We start from the raw sequence: 18,890 nt of genomic DNA on the forward strand, positions 1-18,890 counted from the left end.
GGAGTCGACTGTGCTGTCTGTGGTTTTTCCTGGGGTTTCTCAGACGCTTTCGGACATATGTCAGCACAGTTCCTTTATAAGTCGTCCCAGGACGCACATTCCCCCAGGGTGTCAGTCGTGACCTTGCCCACCTCTGTGAGGCCGACAAGGCGAGCCCTTTCACCTACACCCCCACCATGACCATTTGCGTCTCACTGTATCAGGTGACGAAACTTGGTTTCGCCAATTTAAGCCCGAAGCGAAACAGCAGAGCATGGAATGGCGCAATCTCCTTTCTCCATCAACAAAAATGGCAAAGACAGTGCGTCAGCCGCGAACGTGATGGGCACGGTCCTCTGCAACTTCAAAAGACCATCACTGCTGCTCGCTATGTCCACACAACCTCCACCGTGCATTACTCGACATACATCCTGACCAAACATCGTCCTCCAGCAAGACAATGCTCGCGCCTGCATGCCGCTCGCTTCACATCATCAGTAATTGCGAATATGGAGTGGGAAGTTATTCCACTTCCATCTTACAGGCTCCCGTCTGAACGAGCAGGATAAGGCGCCCCGCTCTATTGTGGTAGCAAAGGTCGTGCTGAAGTCGGTCCCCTTGAAGCCGGCCCAGGACGCGCAGAAATCCCCCTGTTCCCCACTCGTTCCTGTTATTCCTTTTCCATCTGTCCGCACCATTATAAAAAACGATTCCAAATTCTATAGGAAACCTAGACAGGTTAGGTACAAAAACTACGAATTCTGTACAGCCTTTATCATTTCGAATGAATATTTGGAGACCAGTTTATGAAAACCAGACCAGATATAGGAAGATATATATACGCGTCGTAAACAAAAGGTGAGGAGAGCACGCATAAGTTGTTCTTTCGGGATCAAATAACATCCACCAAAAATATTTCCTCCAACTGGTTACTATATTACTACATTAAGGACTGTGTTTATTATTTAAATTACTCTGGAACTAAACTAGCACAATCTCCACACCAAATTAATGTGGTGCTGCACGTTGCGCATGTATGGAGCCCCGTATTCTGCGATTAGGTACCACGATCTGTGCCGTATACATGATTTAAACGGGGTATAGACAGTTGAAATACGTACACAAATGACTCCAAAAATGACAAAATGAAAATTCCTCTGACAGTGCAGAAGCAGCAGTGTGTCAAGTGCAATATTAGAAAGTAAATGTAAATAAATGTAAACGTAAATTGATGCTCAGTAAATGTTCGCGTTGCCTGAAGTGATGTCACAATATTACAGTTAACATTTATGTCCATGTTCATACATGCACACATTATATGTATCAGTTGTTCTTCAAACGTGCATCAAAAAACAAGTACCACAAGTTCATAAATAGGGACTTCCGTGCAGAGAACAAGCTTTATACAGACTGTATAGAGACTATACACAAGGTGTTTCACCTAAGGTGATGAGGAATTATAACTGGCGACGTACTCACCGGAGGATTGTCGGACTTTCGGCATTTACCTTTTGGAAACTTTTCCCATCATTGACGAAGGCTTTGGGCAATTTTTAATTGCGGTAAATTTATTTTTCCAAGTGAACTTTGAAAATTGCTAGGTGAACTTTTGTTTACAGAAGTATGATGTCCTCCACGGATAACCGCAGACCCAACAAAAACTATGCCCAGTATCGCAAGAGAAATAGTCTTTAAAAAAATAGTAAAAATTACGCTTTAGACCCGCCTGCCTGATTTTCGCAGAGAAGCGCGCGCGAAATCTGCCCATCTAGAGAAGAAAGTATCTCCGCCGTCATTTGTCTTCGCTTCTTTGTAATAAGACGGTTGTTTTGTTTTCTTTTTGATAAGTCGGTTGTCCCCAGCATCAAGGTCAAACCGGGGATAAGGAAGGTAAAACAAGAGGCGGGAACACTTCCTCCTCTCCCCGCACATATCTTGTGCTTCTCTTTGCGACAACTGAGCTGACGGGACTAAAGCCGAATTTTTACCATTTTTTAGACTATTTCTGTTGCGATACTGTGTGTAGTTTTGGTTGGGTCTGTGGTTATCCGTGGAGGACTTCATCTTTCTCTAAAATAAAAGAGAGGTTCGCTTTGCAATTTTCAAAGTTCAATTGAAAAACATAAATTTACCGCATTTAAAAATTGTCCAAAGCCTTCCTCAATGGTGGCACAAGTTTCCAGAAGGTAATTGCCGAAAGTCCGACAATCCTCCTGTGAGTACGTAGCCAGTCAGAATTTTCTGTCACCTTAGGTGAAACACCCTGTATATTCTACTTCCTGAATCCTGTGTACCGGGCGCCCCACCGAAATCCCTCGGCTGGACAATTCGTGAACAGGTGGCGCCATCGAAGAAATTTCTTTTTGGTCGAGATCCTTGGGACATCGGCCATGAACTGAGCACTGTGCGGCTCATTTGCATACGCTCACAAATTAAATAAACATGCTAACTTTTAGCTTTTACGTCGCACGCTTACGGAACCTCTGTTTTACGCATGGTGACCTTCAGCGAAAAATATTCAAAGGAAAAAAAAACGCTTCGACATTTAGTGATTTTTCCGAGTAATTAAGTGGTTTCGGTTTACATATTTCTTGCGCAGAGCGGTGCACCAATGCGTTCTTTAGATCAGCTATCCGGTTGTCAATTTCGTGTTCATCCGTCTGGTTCACGCACGGGGGCGACGGAAGATTAGAAACAGCCGCAAGAAACGCTTTGGTATTCGTTCTCAAAGTGACTGGTAAGCAGTGCTGGCGGTTCTGTCGTTCCGTAGGTGAGATAGCGTGCGCTTATCATGGATGATGACGAATGCGCCGGGACACTAGTGGGTACACTCTTAAAAATTAGCTACACCACATATCACGCTCTAGCCAACTATCATCCCGAATGACAACGTTCTCTCCCTAGATTTGAGGAGAATGGGAGGCGTTACGCTTTTTTTTTGTACCAATTATGTTGAGTCTAAGGGGAAAAAAAGGCCCTACCTACAGTTTTCAACAAATCGAGCGAGAACCTTGTCATTCGGGATGATGGTTGGCAAGGAGCGTGCTACACTGTTAAAACAGAGCTTCATCACATAGCACGCTCCTAGTCAACCGTCATTCCGAATGATATAATTTTGTGTCCATATTTGCTGAAAATGGGAGGAGGCGCCTATCTGGGACACATTATGCTTGTCCCAGGTAGGCTCCTTCCCCTGTTTTTAACGAATCATGACACAGAATGATATCATTCGGTATGGCGGTTGGCTAGGAGCGTGCTCTGTGGTGAAGTTCTCTTTTAACAGTGTATGTGGTGTAGCTAATTTTGAAGAGGGTACCCCACTAGTTCACAGCGCTCTGGGCGCGTTCGTCATCATTCATAATAAGAGCACGCTATCTCACCTACGGAACTACGGAACCGCCAGCGTTGTTTATCAGTCGCTTTGAGAACGAATACCAAAGCATCTCTTGCGGCTGTTCCTAATCTTCTGTCGCCCCCAAGCGTGAACCAGGCGGATGAACACGAAATTGACTCCAAAGAGCGCCTTGGTGCCCAACTCCGCAGAGGAAATATGTAAAGCGAAACCAATTAATTACTCGAAAAAATCACTAAATGTCGATGCCTTTTTTTTTCTTTGAATATTTTTCGCTGAAGGTCCCGATGCGTAAAACAGAGGTTCCGTAAGCGTGCGAAGTAAAAGTTAAAAGTTAGCACGTTTATTTAATTAACGAGCGTATGCAAATGAGCCGCACACTGCTCAGTCCATGGCCGATGTCCAAAGGATCCCTACCAAAAAGAAGTTTCTTCGATGGCGCCACCTGTTCACGATTTATCCAGCCGGGGATTTCGGTGGGACACCCGGTAGAAAGTGTATAGAGTTAACCAAATATCGTGACAGGTGAGGCTCTGGGTGTTGTTGTGTATAGAGTTTACAAGGTAAAAGTCCTGTACAGCCTTTCCTTTCTTTTTCTTAATAAACATATCCCCCCCTCCTGTACAGCTTCTATCTATTTCCTATGCACAAGATTGACCTAGACGGGAGGTTGCCGAAATAAATCGTGGTAAAATAAATCGTTCAAAATATATTATGCCGAAATAAATCGTGTTAAAATAAATCGTTAAAATAAGTCAAACCGAAATAAATCGTTTAAAATAAGTCGTGCCAAATAAATAATATTAATAGTCCTACGGTTTTCAAAATCTCCCAACCGAAGAAACAATCACCGGCAGCTATACGTACAGTCATACGAGTTTCGAAATCCCGCACCAAAAAGTCCTTTCGACGTCTCTCTCTCGCCGATCGCCCGTGCGGACGCCACAGGAGCGGTAGCGGCTCCCATCCCGCACCGACGAGTTCCGACGGAAAATGCAGCCGGCGTAGTCCGTCGACCGCCGGTTATCAGTGCGGCCTCCACGGACCTCGTACAGCGGGCCTGGCAGCATCAGCCCGGCGCGCACTGCTTGCGAAGGAATGCATTTGAGCTATTCTGTCTCTGCATGGGTTATTGCATTGACTCCCTCAATTCTATTCTGGTAAATTTCAAAGTGATTGACAGGAGTTGAAGTGTGCTGACTAGCTGGTGCATCAGTGCGAGAGGACGAAACCCGAGACAGGGAAGGAAAGTTGTGTCTTTCTTCGTGTGTATCGGGTTTTGTCTTCTCGAAATTTCAAGGTGATTGAGCAGTGCAGTTGAATGAAGTAAACACGCAAAATCTAAAGATCTTATTGAAGACAGTCGTCAGTGTAGGAGCAAAGATGGGTGTAGAACGTACAAGACTGAGAACGTTCCACAAGATTCAGACTGAGTTACAAGGATGTGGCAACGTCAGGTAAGGATAACACCAAACTGTCAGGAGAACGATTATGAATTGACAGAACGGTCCCAGCAAAGCGGTCACTGAAAATGCCATTGTCACCCAACAAACATATACAGGTGGGATCTGGCGTTGTTTTGTACTTAACGTATTTCCAAACCAGTTGAAGATTTATATGAAGTGGTCCTTCGACTGATCTTTCATACATGCATAAGTCCCGTTAGTATATATTTATTGTCTCACGGCAAACCATGTAAAATGTATTGTACTACGAAGTGTCACCAATAGCTATATATTTGGCACTGATGGCCGGCGGACGACGGACTGCTGCCGGCTGCATTCTCCCGACGGAACTCGTCGGTGCGGGTAACTAGCTACCGCCCCTGAGCTGTGACCTCCACAGGCCGCGACCGGCGAGAGAGGCGCGTCGAGGTGGCTTTTCGGGGAAGGATTTCGAAACTCGTCGTTGTCGGGATACCTGCCGGTGGTTGTTTCGTCGGTACGGCGGGATTTTGAAAATCGTAGAATTATTAATAGAATTTATTTTGACAAGATTTATTTCGACACGGTTTATTTTAGCAAGATATTTTGTACTTCCCGATGCTTCCCTCGCAGGCGGCTTCAGCTTCTTCGTCGGCTTCTTCCGCTGGCACTCGAGAGAACAACAGGCGATGCAGATTCGGATTAGGATGCCTTACGAATATTTTCGCTTCTTCTTTGCCTATTTCGGCCATTTCATTCAGGCGTCAAAACATCTTTGTTGTGTACTTTTGTAGTACACTAGAGCTGAAAGGGTTAAGTCTCTTACGGCGTTTGTTAGCGCTGCGAAGCAACGGTGGCTATGAGCAGCGTGCAGACGTGGACAGATAGAGAGAGTACAGCAGGAAGGAGTGGGGGACAGGAGGAGTATCTGTTTCTGGCTGACTACAACTGGAACTGTACCGATATTAGTAGGGAAAGTCTGCGGAAATGCCAGAGAAAAGCCCAGACAGGACGCCCGGTGGTCGGATTGTGACCCCGTACGCCGCCATAAACTTCAGCACGATATTGGCTACCATCAACGAGATAAAACTTCAGCCCACTCGGTATGCCACTTGAGTCCTTCAAGTCATCTACTGCAGTGTAGACAGACAAATCGATTCATAACCTGAGACTATAGGGGACAAAAAACTACAACACATGATCTATACCACCAGCTCGCTTGCTACCTCTCTATCCTATCGTTATAGACAAATAGGACAAACGCCTCCTGGCGGCGAGGGACGACATGATGAGAAGACGACGAATCAATGATGACAAATTAACACACGTCGGCGTAGCTGGCATTTTTTGAGGATATAGCAGGATAACATTAGTTATGAATGGTATAGCCTGTTTCTGTATAAGCAAACTATACGTGCTACCCCCCCCCCCAAGAAGAAAAAAAAACACTGAAAAACTTGTTCATGCTTATTCATAGCACACCATGTTTTCATGCCAACTATCATGGCGACACTCGTACAGTTCGACGCAACACATTAGGCATTGCGAGAAGCTTCAAAGCGCATGCGCCAAGACCGGCACAGAGAAAGATGTTGGGGTCTGAGAGCGTGACACGGGAGTTCTTCGTCGTTATCTACACGGAAGCTCCCGCATTTTTCAGTTATGCTTTTAGCGTGAAAAGCGGAAGAACCATACACCGACATTTATGCATTTCATATTTCGGCAGTTGACACATACAGGCATTGCGAGGAAAACCTTCGCCAATTCCCATCACAGACTACAGCATGTTTTCATGTCAACAAATATGGCGGTCGCCGGCAGAAGTGGCTGCGCATGCGCACACGCGTACCCAGAAACGGTCCATTGTCAGAGAACTTGGGGTATCGTGCAGCGCAGTTGCGTCCTAATTAACTTGAGCTTTGAAAAACATCCTTCCGCTCTCGCAACTGTAACCGGTAGAGTTCAATGCAGCTGTGATGACCTATGAGAGGTTGAAGGATGATTCCCTATCGAAGAGGAAGTCCCCTAAGTCCGTGATGGATTTAACAGCTTTGCACTTAATGTAAGTTTTAATAGCATTGGGTGGCCGGAAAAAGCCATCAGAAATGTCTTCGAAGTATCTTTGTGAGTCCCGTTTACAGCTGCAGCAATTCGTCTTCCTCCTTTTCAAGTATAATTTCGCTTTCAAGTATCATTTCGGTTCACGCCATAAACAATGTGTCAGTTTCTTGCAGGAATTGAAGACGGGTGTTCAATTGAGTAGTGGCTAACTGGCGCTGATTGGCATGAGCCTCTTTGTGTTACGGGTACCGGCAGCAGTCGCAGATACCTGCTGCCAGTGGTTACGCCAATGCACGGAATACTGACTAAGAGTCCGATATGGATCAAGTTATGTTTTAATTATGTGTAGGTGAAATAAGATGATACACCTTGCGTGTAAATCAACTCCGATTATACCTATTACCTACATATTTAAGAGTGCGGTGTCTGCTTGTCAGCGGCATCGCAATCCTGTACGAATTGTGTTTGCGCCACAAAGTTAGCAGAAATGCACCGCAGGAAATACTGGGACAAAAAAAAAGAAAGAAAGAAACAGCAGTAAACATCACACAAACGATAAAATTCGTGATGTAGAATGCACAGAGAAAACCAAAGTACAGAATGTATGCTAGCATAACTGGCCACTCACTTTTTTAATATTTTTACCACGACGTTGTTTGGGAAGGCGTGGAAATAATAGGAGGCCAGCTTCAGCAGAATAGCCTTGCTGTCCGTGCACATGGTCTTCTCCTCGTCACCTGCACAAAACAAACGTGTGATATTCTGCTGTTCCGCGCTTTGACACGGGCAGGTACACTCTAGATCCAAATACGCTTACTGTGCCGCTTGCGATGGAAAAATGCCTATTTCAAGCGTTTTTATTAGCCCTGTATGTGTCATTTTACTCCTAATACGCGAAAGTTGTCCACCGAATGTAACGTGCCGCCTGTTTGTGCCGGGTAAGCCAAAAAGTCTCTGTTTTTTTTTTCTTTCTTTTTTTCTTCTGTTCGCCTACGTTTGCTCTAACCTGCGTCTCCAACCGTCTCTCTCTCGCCTGAGAGTTGTTAAGCGATAGCCACCATAACGACCATAATCCCAGAACGCGAGGACGCGCAGTTAGCTGTTTGTCTACGCTTGCGAGTGACTAATTAAATGCACCGTAGTATTGTTGACGGAATTTGACGTTCAGGAGGCCTCTCAGTGAGAATCGACCACAACGAAGCGGCAAGGCGGGCCCGGCTGTTATTTCAAAAACGTTGTGCAATTACATTTGTGCTGGTGGCGTCAGTTGCGCCAAGTCCGTTATGGACACGCTCAAGGTAAGTCAGTATTTTTGTTAATTTTTTAGAGGTGTACCGAAAAATAGTGAATGTCCATACAGTGATCAGCCACGAGAAAGGGTTACATGTATAAGCTTAAAGTTAGCGGGGTTTTTTTTTATGAACGCTTGCGCATGTAACAGAGACGAAATCTTCATCTTCGAATTCACTTTCTGTACACTGTGATTATTCCTAATAGCACTTGTACTAGAGACACTGATTATGTAGGCAGTGATCCTGAGAGCGTTAGTATTTGATGAGAACTAGACGGGGAATATGCCCTGTTCCAGGTTCTTGTTTATCGATGCGGTCAACTAAATCAGGAGGGCTTACTACGATATGAGTCAGTAAACCTCGTGACATGGCTGAACCAAATGTGCGGGGCATGCATTGCGGTTGGGGAATAAACGGGATGTAGCAGTGACCGTGCCGATTTTGTTTCACAAATGTCACGTAACAGAGAAGCTCGGGGAGTTCTGTGGGGGGATATGCAGTTCCCACGATTGCTGGAAGTTCGACCGGAACTACATCGAAGGCCCACTCATGTATTGTCATCAACCAACAATATAAAGGACATGAAAGAGAAACTGCACGCCACAGATCAAGCGACAATGAACCTCTCAACCAAAGTTGAATCAGTTGAGACTGAATTAACATCCTTGAGAGTCATGCGAACTGATATTAGCAACATTTAGTCGACATCCGCCGTTATGTCCAAGCATATAACGAAGTTTGAGAGCCAAATTGATGACATGGAAAATAGAATGCGCAGTTCCAACTTAATCTTCCATGGAATCAGTGACGCTGCTGGACAATCGTGGGCTCAGTCAGAGGCTAAAGTGATCGAGCTGTGTTCAGAAAAGTTCCCACGATGAAATGGAACGTGCTCATCGATTAGGACGGCACTGTCCGGAAAGGCATCGTTCCATTATCGTTAAGCTCAAATTTTACAAGAGGAAGGAAGAAATTCTATTTTTATGACATCAATTGAAGCAGTCCGGGTACTCCATTAGCGATGATTATTCACTCAGAGTGCGTAAAGCACGCTCCCAATTGCTTGCTTTCGCTAAGTCACTTGCATTGCCTTTCAAACTAAAATACGATAAACTGTTGTTCGATAACAAGTGCTATCGTTTTAACGAGACTAACGAACAAATTCAGCAATGTAAATAGCAATCATTTCCACTTGCGGTACCGGTGTCCCCGCATGTTCAATCCACGCTTCCTCTGTCTGTTGTGTTTACAAACATTAGATGTCTTCTCCCCAAACAGGAAGACTTGTCAAACATATTACCTTTTAACTCGTGCGATATTCTTGTACTGTCTGAAACCTGGTTATCGCCAGACATTCTTGATACTGAACTTATTCGCGACTTCCCTCACTTTGTGTTCTATCGCCATGATCGCGAGGGTGCGGCGGCGTTCTGATAGCCGTTACAGAACACGTGCCATCCTTTTGTGTACCAGTATATTCAGCATTGCAGATAATTTGGGTTTGCATCGACTGTTGTTTCACTAATTTGTTACTTGGTGTGTGTCATAGGCCTCCAACCTGTATCGATAGCTTTGTATCATCTTTGCAAGTTGTCATGAATGATATTGTCGCACGTTACCCAACCCATAAATTGCTTTTGCTCGTTGATTTCAACTTTCCTGCTGTTCACTCGGAAACTCATTCTGTAAAACCAGGCTCAGTTGCCACTGGAAGGGATGTCTTAGATTTCTGTGGTGATTTCAACCTGAGCCAAATGGTTACTTTTCCTACAAGAATTTCATCATCATCATCTACCACTCTCGACTTAATCCTGACAAATCATCCCGACATGATTGCTGACATCTCTTCACTTGCCCCTCTCAGTGATCAACAGGTTATCCATTTCGGGTCAGTCACGTTGCCTAAGCGACAATTAGAAAGAAAGTAAATCGCAATTACAACAGGAGGTGACTTTCGAGCCATAAACAAAGGTTTGTCAAACTACCTGGATTACTTTGTCTCTACCTTTTCCACTCGGTCGGTAGAGGACAACTGGTCTCTCTTCAAAGACAAAATCACTGAGCTAGTCGAGAAACACATTCCACGTCTTACAATAGTTGTTTCGCCGACGGCTTCTGGGTTCAGCCGTACTATTAAGTCCTTGTTAAATAAAGAGAAGCGGCTTTTCAGACGGACCAACTTTCTAAATACTGATGCTGCTTGGGAAAAGTATAACTCTTGTGCACGTGCATAAAAGAAAGCTCTTCGTTAATCCAAAGAAAAATTTTATGGTCTAGACCTAGCTACGTTCATCAGCACTGACCCCAAAAGGTTCTTGCACGAGATCATTCCTAGGCATATCCCCGAAGCATCTTTGACAGACTATCGCGGCAACAAGATAGACGACAACAAGACTGCGAATATTGCCATTTACTCTGCTTCTCCCGCGAGCCTTCGCGATATGTTCTGAGTTCTACAAAGAGGTTTTTGTTCCGTGGTTCCGTCATATGTTGGGTTGCATACTACTGTACAACGTGTTGTAACCACTGTATATATCTCTGTTAGCATCAGGTCTTTTTTACCACTGTACACTACTGAAACTTAATGCAATTCTTTGATTTGCTGATGCGGACGCCAAATGCAAGGGGGCACTGCCCTAGTCAAGCAGCGTTGGCTGCTTTTTGGCGTACCTCCTCCAATTGTGCTGTATCGTAAAAGAAAAATAAATGAAAATGGAAACGAAATGTAACTGGTATCCCACGCGCCACACCGTATCCATGTGTGCAAGCGGCACCGTGTGGCACGTACACCACGCGTTGCAGGGTAGACCTTTGTTCAGAGAGCACGCGGTGACGCCTGTTCTACGCGACATTTTTTTTTTTTTTCAAAACAATGCCTCTTATTAAGTGTCACTTGCCTACCAGTGTAAGGTAGAGTGTTCTTTTTTATTTTTGGCGGAAGGGGGGGGGGGGTCACGGTGCGGGATCTGCATCGAATTCTGTGCGTCGACTGCACCCGCCACTACATTGCCTTGAACCAGAAATACTACGTGTCTAGAACGTAGAGAGAGAGATTTAAAAAAAAAAGAATCGTAATTTGTGACTGTGTTTGGACGGCAATGCCTACTTGCTGAAGCCATGAACTCTGCATGTGCATGCTCTCCTCAACCATGAGCAGTTAGATTTCAGGCAGTCAGCCAGGGTGGTCCTGTCGACCTCTCAGATTTTTTTCGATCTAATCTATATTGAAGCCTTGATTAGGAAGTACATTGGCGGAGGAAATAGCTGCAAATATATTTTAGTTATTTTTCAAAAAAAAAAGAGAAAAATGTCAAGAATGGCCATTCTGAGCAGTGCGCTTCATCATAATTTTCATGCCCACGCACTCCCAGGCACTTTCCTTCACGCGCTCTTCGAAGTTTTTGCCTTGTGCACTTCACGGACGCCATTCATCCTCCTTCCCCACACATGTGAGGAATGTATTCCAGGAACGCGCTGGAGGTATTTCCATTCTCGTTTTTTGGTTGTACGGAAGTTTGTGATGCCTTGCGCCGCTAGATAAAGCATCTGCAGAAGCAGCACTCAATATTGGACCCATATTGGCTGGTCATTTTGCGATACGGGTCCAATATCGGACCTGTTTTGCCAGGATTTCCCCCATATTGGTTCAAACTTGGCAATAATGGTCCCATATTGCAAAGTTCAAGATTCAACATTTCTTTTATTTATGTCAGGTAAAAGGTGCAAAGTTCAATTGGATCGTGCGGGCGTGCCCTGTGATACGGTCTTGTCACACCAAGAACACAATCCTATACACATAAAAAGACAGAAGGAAAAAAGAAAAGATTGAAGGGGGGGGGATTGATTGAAAAAGAAAGTCTGAGCCAACATGGTGAAAATCCTGGCAATATGGGCATCATATTGCCCATGTATACCCCATATTGAAAAATGGTACGTACCCGTGTCGTACCAAATGCTCAATCAGCATGGCAAGATTGGACGTTGAAGCGTGTGATACGTACAAAGTTAGAGGAGCTGCAATGTCCACAAGAAATGTCGTTAAAGCACCTGTCGCACGCTGTCTGAGATCCCTCGGCCATTCTCCGAGGAGCTTCACTAAGTCTAGAGGACGGTGGTCCAGTCTTTCCAAGGCGGCTCTGAGGTCATTACGTTGAACATTGTATCTGGGGCAGTTAATATATGTTCAGTGTTCTCCACTTCATCTCACGTGAGGCAGTTCGGCGGGTTTACCTTCCCCATCTTGAGCAACAGGGCACGGCTGAAAGGGACGTCTAGTCGGAGGCGGTGCACCAGTGATTCAATTCGGGTCAGCTCTGGCTAGCAAGCTGGACTCCGCATCAACCAACCATGTACGTCTCCAGGCGTTGTGACGTAGGTTACGAAGCATTCTCTTGGAGTCCGACGCATACAGGGGTCTTGCTCGTTTTCAGGCGTGTTGTTACAAGCCAAAGCATCGGCAGCTTCATTTCCGGGAATGCCTACGTGAGCTGGGATACATTGCATAACGATGTCATGCCCTCTTGAAACAGCTGAGTGATACTCGCATACGGCGTCTGTCTTGTCGGCCCAGAAGGCATTTGGCTTTTTCAGCACTTTGTGTATGTAGTTACTTACTGGACAGTTACATTCAGCGATTGCTTGTCTGGTATAGTATTTCTTCCAAGACACTGCAGAATTATTCTTAAGCCCCTCTATTGGAGAATGAAAGAGAAAAGCAGCTGACATTGTCGTTATTTATTTGTTAATTGTTTGTGGGATGGAAGACTTCCCGTACCATTAGCTAACCCAAATACATGAAGTGGATACATCCCGTTGCATTTGGTAGTCAAAAGAAATAAGAAAAGAAAAATGTTAACATCATGACGACAGAAGATGAAAAATACAAAAGGTGGAAGGTGCAGGTTGGAATCCTGGAACTGAGGTAGTGGCGCGGCCGTGGTTAGGGTCACGGCAATGTCCGCGGGATTCGGAGTCGAATGTGAGCTGAACGGCTGAAACAAAACACGTAATCAGAGCGCGATGAAGCGGTTCTGATAGTACACGTATCGCGAAGCGTGCAAATGCCTCCTGTTTCATTCCCCTTGAAAGAAGTCCGAGCTTGGGCGAAAAGACGGGAAATCCGTGACAGAGTTCTATAGTGTTGTCCCTTCCTTTCACAGCTTAGAATTTATCCAAGTTCCACCCAGGCATTTATCCACCAGCTGGCCTGCGCCTATGGTACATATTTTATCTGAAACCTGTTCACACGAACGTACCGACAAACCATCTTACAACTGTGAAGGTAAAGGAAGAAAAGTAATATTCCATTTAAAATCCCATTTCGGACACACGCACACAAAAGTAATAATAATAATGCTGGTGAGTAATGTATCCGGCTCACATGCCTTTGGGCGTTTGCCTGGTCCTCAAAAACCATGTCACACAATCCGCATCGGAAGAGTGTTGCCATTTCCGTGTCCAGTTGTGTATTGATAACCCGTCGTGGAGGTCGAGGCTTTTCGACAACCAAACGTTCACCTCGTTTCGATACCGCGCTTTCGCGGAAAAGAGCAGACGGCAAAAGCATGACGTCATTACTCGAGCGAACCTTCCCTGACCGGCCTACCGAAGAGAGTTGAAACCAGTTAACTCTCTGGTTACTCCACCTTTGTTTGGAACGCGGGTAGTGACGTCATCGAGTTACTCGACCCGGTTTTCGAACGGCGCTTCGGGTAGAGAGCTACTCCAGAGTTGACTCGGGTAGGCTTTGGAACGCACCCTGAGAGTGTGGTCGTTTCGGCGAAATCACGCGTCCCACAACTAGTGCGCATGCGCGACACTCGGATCGGACGCTTCATTCGGGCTAAAATGTCGCTGGTTCCTCTAATGTCAACGGAATATCGGCAGTTCAAGTAAAAAATACAATGTTTGATAGGAAGGGATGTCTCTTCGCTAACGCTAGGTGCTAGTTACTGCAGGCAGTGTGAGTTGCTGAGGCGTATGTCCGTTACCGTCACGAAAGTGTTTTGATCCTTTGTACTTTAGGAGCGGGTTGGAAAATTTTGTTTCATACACTGTTGCGATCCCAATGAAGGCTTCTGAGGGATGTTTGACATTGGCCGTTCCGTGGGACTCCCTGCCTTGGACTAGTTGGTCCTGCTCTTCGTGTTTAGGGCGAGGGCAGTACTATTTTTGAAATGTGATGCGGGCAAGCCTTTACTTGTCCCATCCTACAGTTGGCAATACGATTGCCTGGGTCTCTCCGCAAGACGGGCGTAGCACCTGTTCTTCGTTTCTAGGGCGATAAAGTGTAATTTTTGTAACGCTATGCAACGTGGATCAATAAGATCTGCAGAAATAAAAAAGCAAAATGAGAAGTGATATCAGTGGTTGATGTTATACCGGATAATGCTTTATTATTACACGAACTCCCCGTTTATCACGGAAATATTGGCGCAACATCAGCAAAATGGGCTTGCCAGTATGGGCAGCTCATATTGGTCCAATCTGGAGCCTGGACGCGCTCCCCATATTAGACCAATATTGGCAGCCCGTATTGGACCAATATCGGTAATCCTTTCGGCCAATATTGGCGTGCTGCGTGGGTGAATACTGGGCAACTTCGCAGTTCTAACTACCGTATTTGCCGTACATCTCAGGCTATGCATTGTGGCATTGTGCTTAACTAGGCCACCGACACCGTCGCATCCCCTCTTCCCGTGTCCGTTGCAGGAAACACCCACTTTGCTACTAGGCAGCTTTTGCTTCGTAGTTCTTGCCACTGCAGTACTTACCACCGTAGTCCGCACATAACGCACAGTGTATGCTATAAACTCTTTCATTGAGTTCATTGTGCGCCCTCACAAAGGAGCACTGAGTTATTTGTGTTCTCACGCACAGCAGCAATAGAACATGTTCAGCCTATAGATGAAGCGGCATAAAGACAACAGGAGCGACGAAAAGAGATGCCTTCTCCTCTTCTGCCGATCGCCTCTACTGGGAAAACGGATCATGTTTCACTGCTTTATGGCACAATCTCAGCCGCTCTGCAGGGAATGTGCATATTCTTAATTCGCACCTTGTACGTGACCTTCGTCAAATTATGGCGCCATGAAACGCTACCGCGGCTTCGACACCGTTCCATACATGTTGTTGTGATGGGATTACTTTTGAGTGTCCGCAACGGAACTTCGGCTACTTCTGAAGTGATTTTTTTTTCTTTTTTTTTCACTGCGCCATGTGAGCGTGTCATGAACGACACGTGTGAGGAATATCAACCACGTCACGAGCGTGCGAAATTGAAAAATACGCTACTCAAGTAGCGCGATTTTGCCTTAACGCCCCTCAGTAAACGCGGGTCAGGAAGTATGTCCGATATTTTCGAACAACGTGTTTTATATGAATGGAAAGAGAGTCTGAAGACGAACGGAACGATGTCACCCAGGTTAACTGTGTAGTATTTGCTGAAAAGCAGTTACGTGCCGAAAAAGTCCGTCTTACTTTTTTTTTATTTTTTGCATAGGCAATATGTGAGGGGAAAATTAACTCGATAGCCTTAACGGTTACGAAGATACGAGGCCTGAAAATTGTGACGAAGCGCACTGCTCGAAATGTCCATTCTTGTTTTGTTTTTATGATTATAAGATATTTTCAGTTATTTCCCCCGACAATATACTTTCTAAGCACTTGGCTTCAATATATATTGAAACGAAATAAGTCTGAGAGGTCGACCGGATCCTGACTCTGCCTGAAATCAACCAGCAATTTCGTCTTCACTGTCGTATTTGATGCAGGTTACCGAGGGCACCAGAATCACTTCGATTGCTGTGTGGATTCAAGGGAGCACCCAGGTGGTCCCTGTTATCTTTTTTCCGGCAGTAACGTGTCCTGTAACAAACAAAAATGAGCTGCTGTGAAGGAGCACGGCGACGTTGCAGCGCGTGCACGAAGCCTTCGCTCCTCACGCGCTCCTTTTTACTAAACGGTGTCGCTCCTTTTTCGAGGGTGTCGCACTATGGTGGTGCTCTCACGCGCCGATTTGCAGGTCAGAGCGCGTACGCTACTTATTATTATTATTTATTAATCCATCAAGGGGCCATTAGGCCATTACATGAGGGAGTGAGCACGTATGTAACACACTGGCACTGTACATCAAACAACAAACATACACTGAAAAAAAACAAAGGAAAAAAAACAGCACACAGAAAAAGATTATAACAACATGAAAAGCAAAGAATATATCTAGATTAGAGAGCGATGATGTGCGTGTACATGGAGCGACAATGATCAAGTGAACTCGGCGATTAATGCGTTGGTAAATTGGATATGATCCGCGAGTTCTGCAATATGCCGTGGGAGTTTATTCCAATCTGATGATGTTCGTTGAAAGAAGGATGCCTCGAATGATGTTGTACGTGACCGAGTTAGCAGTACCTTATGTTGATGGTCAACGCGGCAGGAAAGATAAGAAGGGGAGCGGATGTAACTACTGCGGAGCGCGGGAGAGTGATAGAACTTGTGAAATAATGACAGCCGTTGAATCATGCGACGTGTTTTAAGGTCGGTGAGCTCAGCTCGGACCTTGAGTGAGGTTACGCTTGTGTATGGTGAATATTGTTTGAAGAAGAACCGGGCAGCCCGATTCTGCAAGGCTTCGATATTATTCGAAAGATAAGTTTGGTGGGGATCCCATATGGCACTGGCATATTCGATCTTCGGGCGGACAAACGTGAGGTAGGCCAGCCGTTTGAGGTGTGGAGGTGCATGAGTAATGTGTCGCCGAAGATACCCAAGACTACGATTTGCATTAGAAAGAATGTTCGAGATGTGTGTGTTCCATGTTAGATCAGACGAGAAATGTACTCCAAGGTATTTGTAGTTAGTAACGGTTTCTACAGGTGATCCACTTATGATATATGTAGTGGGACATGATCGTTGTTTTCGTGAAAACGTCACATGTTTACATTTTGTGGGGTTAAGTGACATCTGCCAGGTTTCGCACCATTCGCCTATTTTATACAAGTCACTCTGTAAGGCTATATGGTCAGCTGTGGAATGGACTGTGCGATAGACGACGCAGTCATCTGCAAATAGGTGAATGTGCGATGAAACTGACTGTGGGAGATCATTGATATATATTAAAAACAACAAAGGTGCTAATACCGTACCCTGTGGGACACCAGAGGTGACATGCGCATATGAAGAGTAGTGGCTGTTAGCGTATACAGTCTGTGACCGATCTGTTAAGAAGTTCTTAATCCATTGAAGTATAAGTGGGTGGAAGTGGAGCGCTGATAATTTTCTAAACAGCAATGAGTGTGATATCCTATCAAAGGCTTTTGATAGGTCGAGGAAGATAGCATCGCATTCAGTGTTGTTATCTAAAGCGAGGCTGATGTGATGCGTGAACGATGCAAGTTGGGTTTCGCAGGAAAAACCCTTTCGGAATCCGTGCTGATTGTGGAAGAAAAACTGGTTATTTTCCAAGAACTGGATCACGTGTTTGTAGACGACATGCTCTATGAGTTTCGACGGGACGCTTGTTAGTGAAACTGGTCTGTAGTTCGATGGAGTGTGTGGGTCGCCTGCCTTAAAGATGGGAATGATTTTGCCTGTCTTCCAGGTCACGAGGAATTTCACCTGCCTCTAACGACTGCTGAAAGATAAATGACAGGAAGAGTGAGGATATGTCTCTGGTCTGTTTTAAGACTTTGATATTTATACTATCAAGACCGCATGATGAGGTATTCTTAAGAGAGTCGATAAGTTTAGAGATACCATGCGGGCTGACGGATATACTCTCCATGGTGGGATATGGGGGCGTAGAGAGTTCTGTGGGCGTAGTCCTAGTGCAGTCACGCGTGAAGACGGAAGAGAAGAAGTTGTTAAATACATCCGCAGAGTCGCCTTCTGGCACTGGGTGTCCCTCAGAGTCAACCAATTGGAGTTGTGAATTAGAACGTGGGTTTATGATTTTCCAGAACTTTCTAGGGTTATTTGACATAGTCTTGGGGAGTTCAATATTGTAGAACTTTTCCCTTGCATTGCGTAAGGAATGTCTGTATTTCTGAGCGATCAGCCTGTAGCTGTTCCACAGGACGGGATTACCCAGAATGCGAGCTTGACGAAAAAGGCGTTGTTTTTTCTTTCGCAGCAAGTGTAATGTGCGAGTGAACCAAGGAGCATCGGCTCGATTACGTATAGTCATGGTAGGTATATGGGTTTCCACTAAAGAGAGCAACTTTGTTTTGAAGGCAAACCAGTTATCTTCTACGTGCGACTCACACATTCCACCGAGAATCTATCATAAAAGTGGCGTAGTTCGTTCCGCATCGCATCAAAGTCACCTCTGGAATATAGGAGAATGCGTTTAACAGAGGTTGACCTATTGGTTCTCGGTATGGTCATCCTAGCGGTGATGATGCAGTGATCGCTAAGGCCATCGTCTATCGACAGGTTATTAAGAATTTCGGGTTGTGACGTCAGCAGAAGGTCTAGAGTGTGAGGCGCAAAAGGTGGATTCCTTGTTGCGGAAAGGATCATCTGTGTTAAGTTCAGGGTAAGGCACAGTTCGACGAAATTCGTATCATCGATGCTAGTACCGTGTGGTTCACTTGACGTCCAGTCAATGTTAGGATAGTTGAAATCCCCAAGTATGAGAAGGTGGTGACGTGGGAAACGATTAATGAGCGAAGCGGTTTCGTTGTGGAAGATGGTGGCAAATTCACGGTTAGCTTGGGGGGGTCGGTAACACACACCAACAAGAACAGGAAGGGAGTTGCCTCAGGACAGAAGCCGCCGATA

General features: G+C 45.3%; 1 protein-coding gene across 3 annotated transcripts in view; it reads right to left on the reverse strand.

Annotated features, from left to right (window-relative positions):
- Positions 1 to 18,890, reverse strand: part of LOC135369228 (uncharacterized) — a 197,821-nt gene that overhangs the window by 60,769 nt on the left and 118,162 nt on the right. For all 3 annotated transcript variants that reach the window (XM_064602860.1, XM_064602855.1, XM_064602852.1), the window contains exon 6: positions 7,445 to 7,553. In XM_064602860.1, coding sequence (XP_064458930.1) covers positions 7,445 to 7,553 — 109 coding nt within the window. The remainder of the gene's footprint in view (positions 1 to 7,444; positions 7,554 to 18,890) is intronic.

This window comes from Ornithodoros turicata, chromosome 1 (assembly GCF_037126465.1).
Source record: "Ornithodoros turicata isolate Travis chromosome 1, ASM3712646v1, whole genome shotgun sequence".
Lineage (NCBI taxonomy): Eukaryota > Metazoa > Arthropoda > Arachnida > Ixodida > Argasidae > Ornithodoros > Ornithodoros turicata.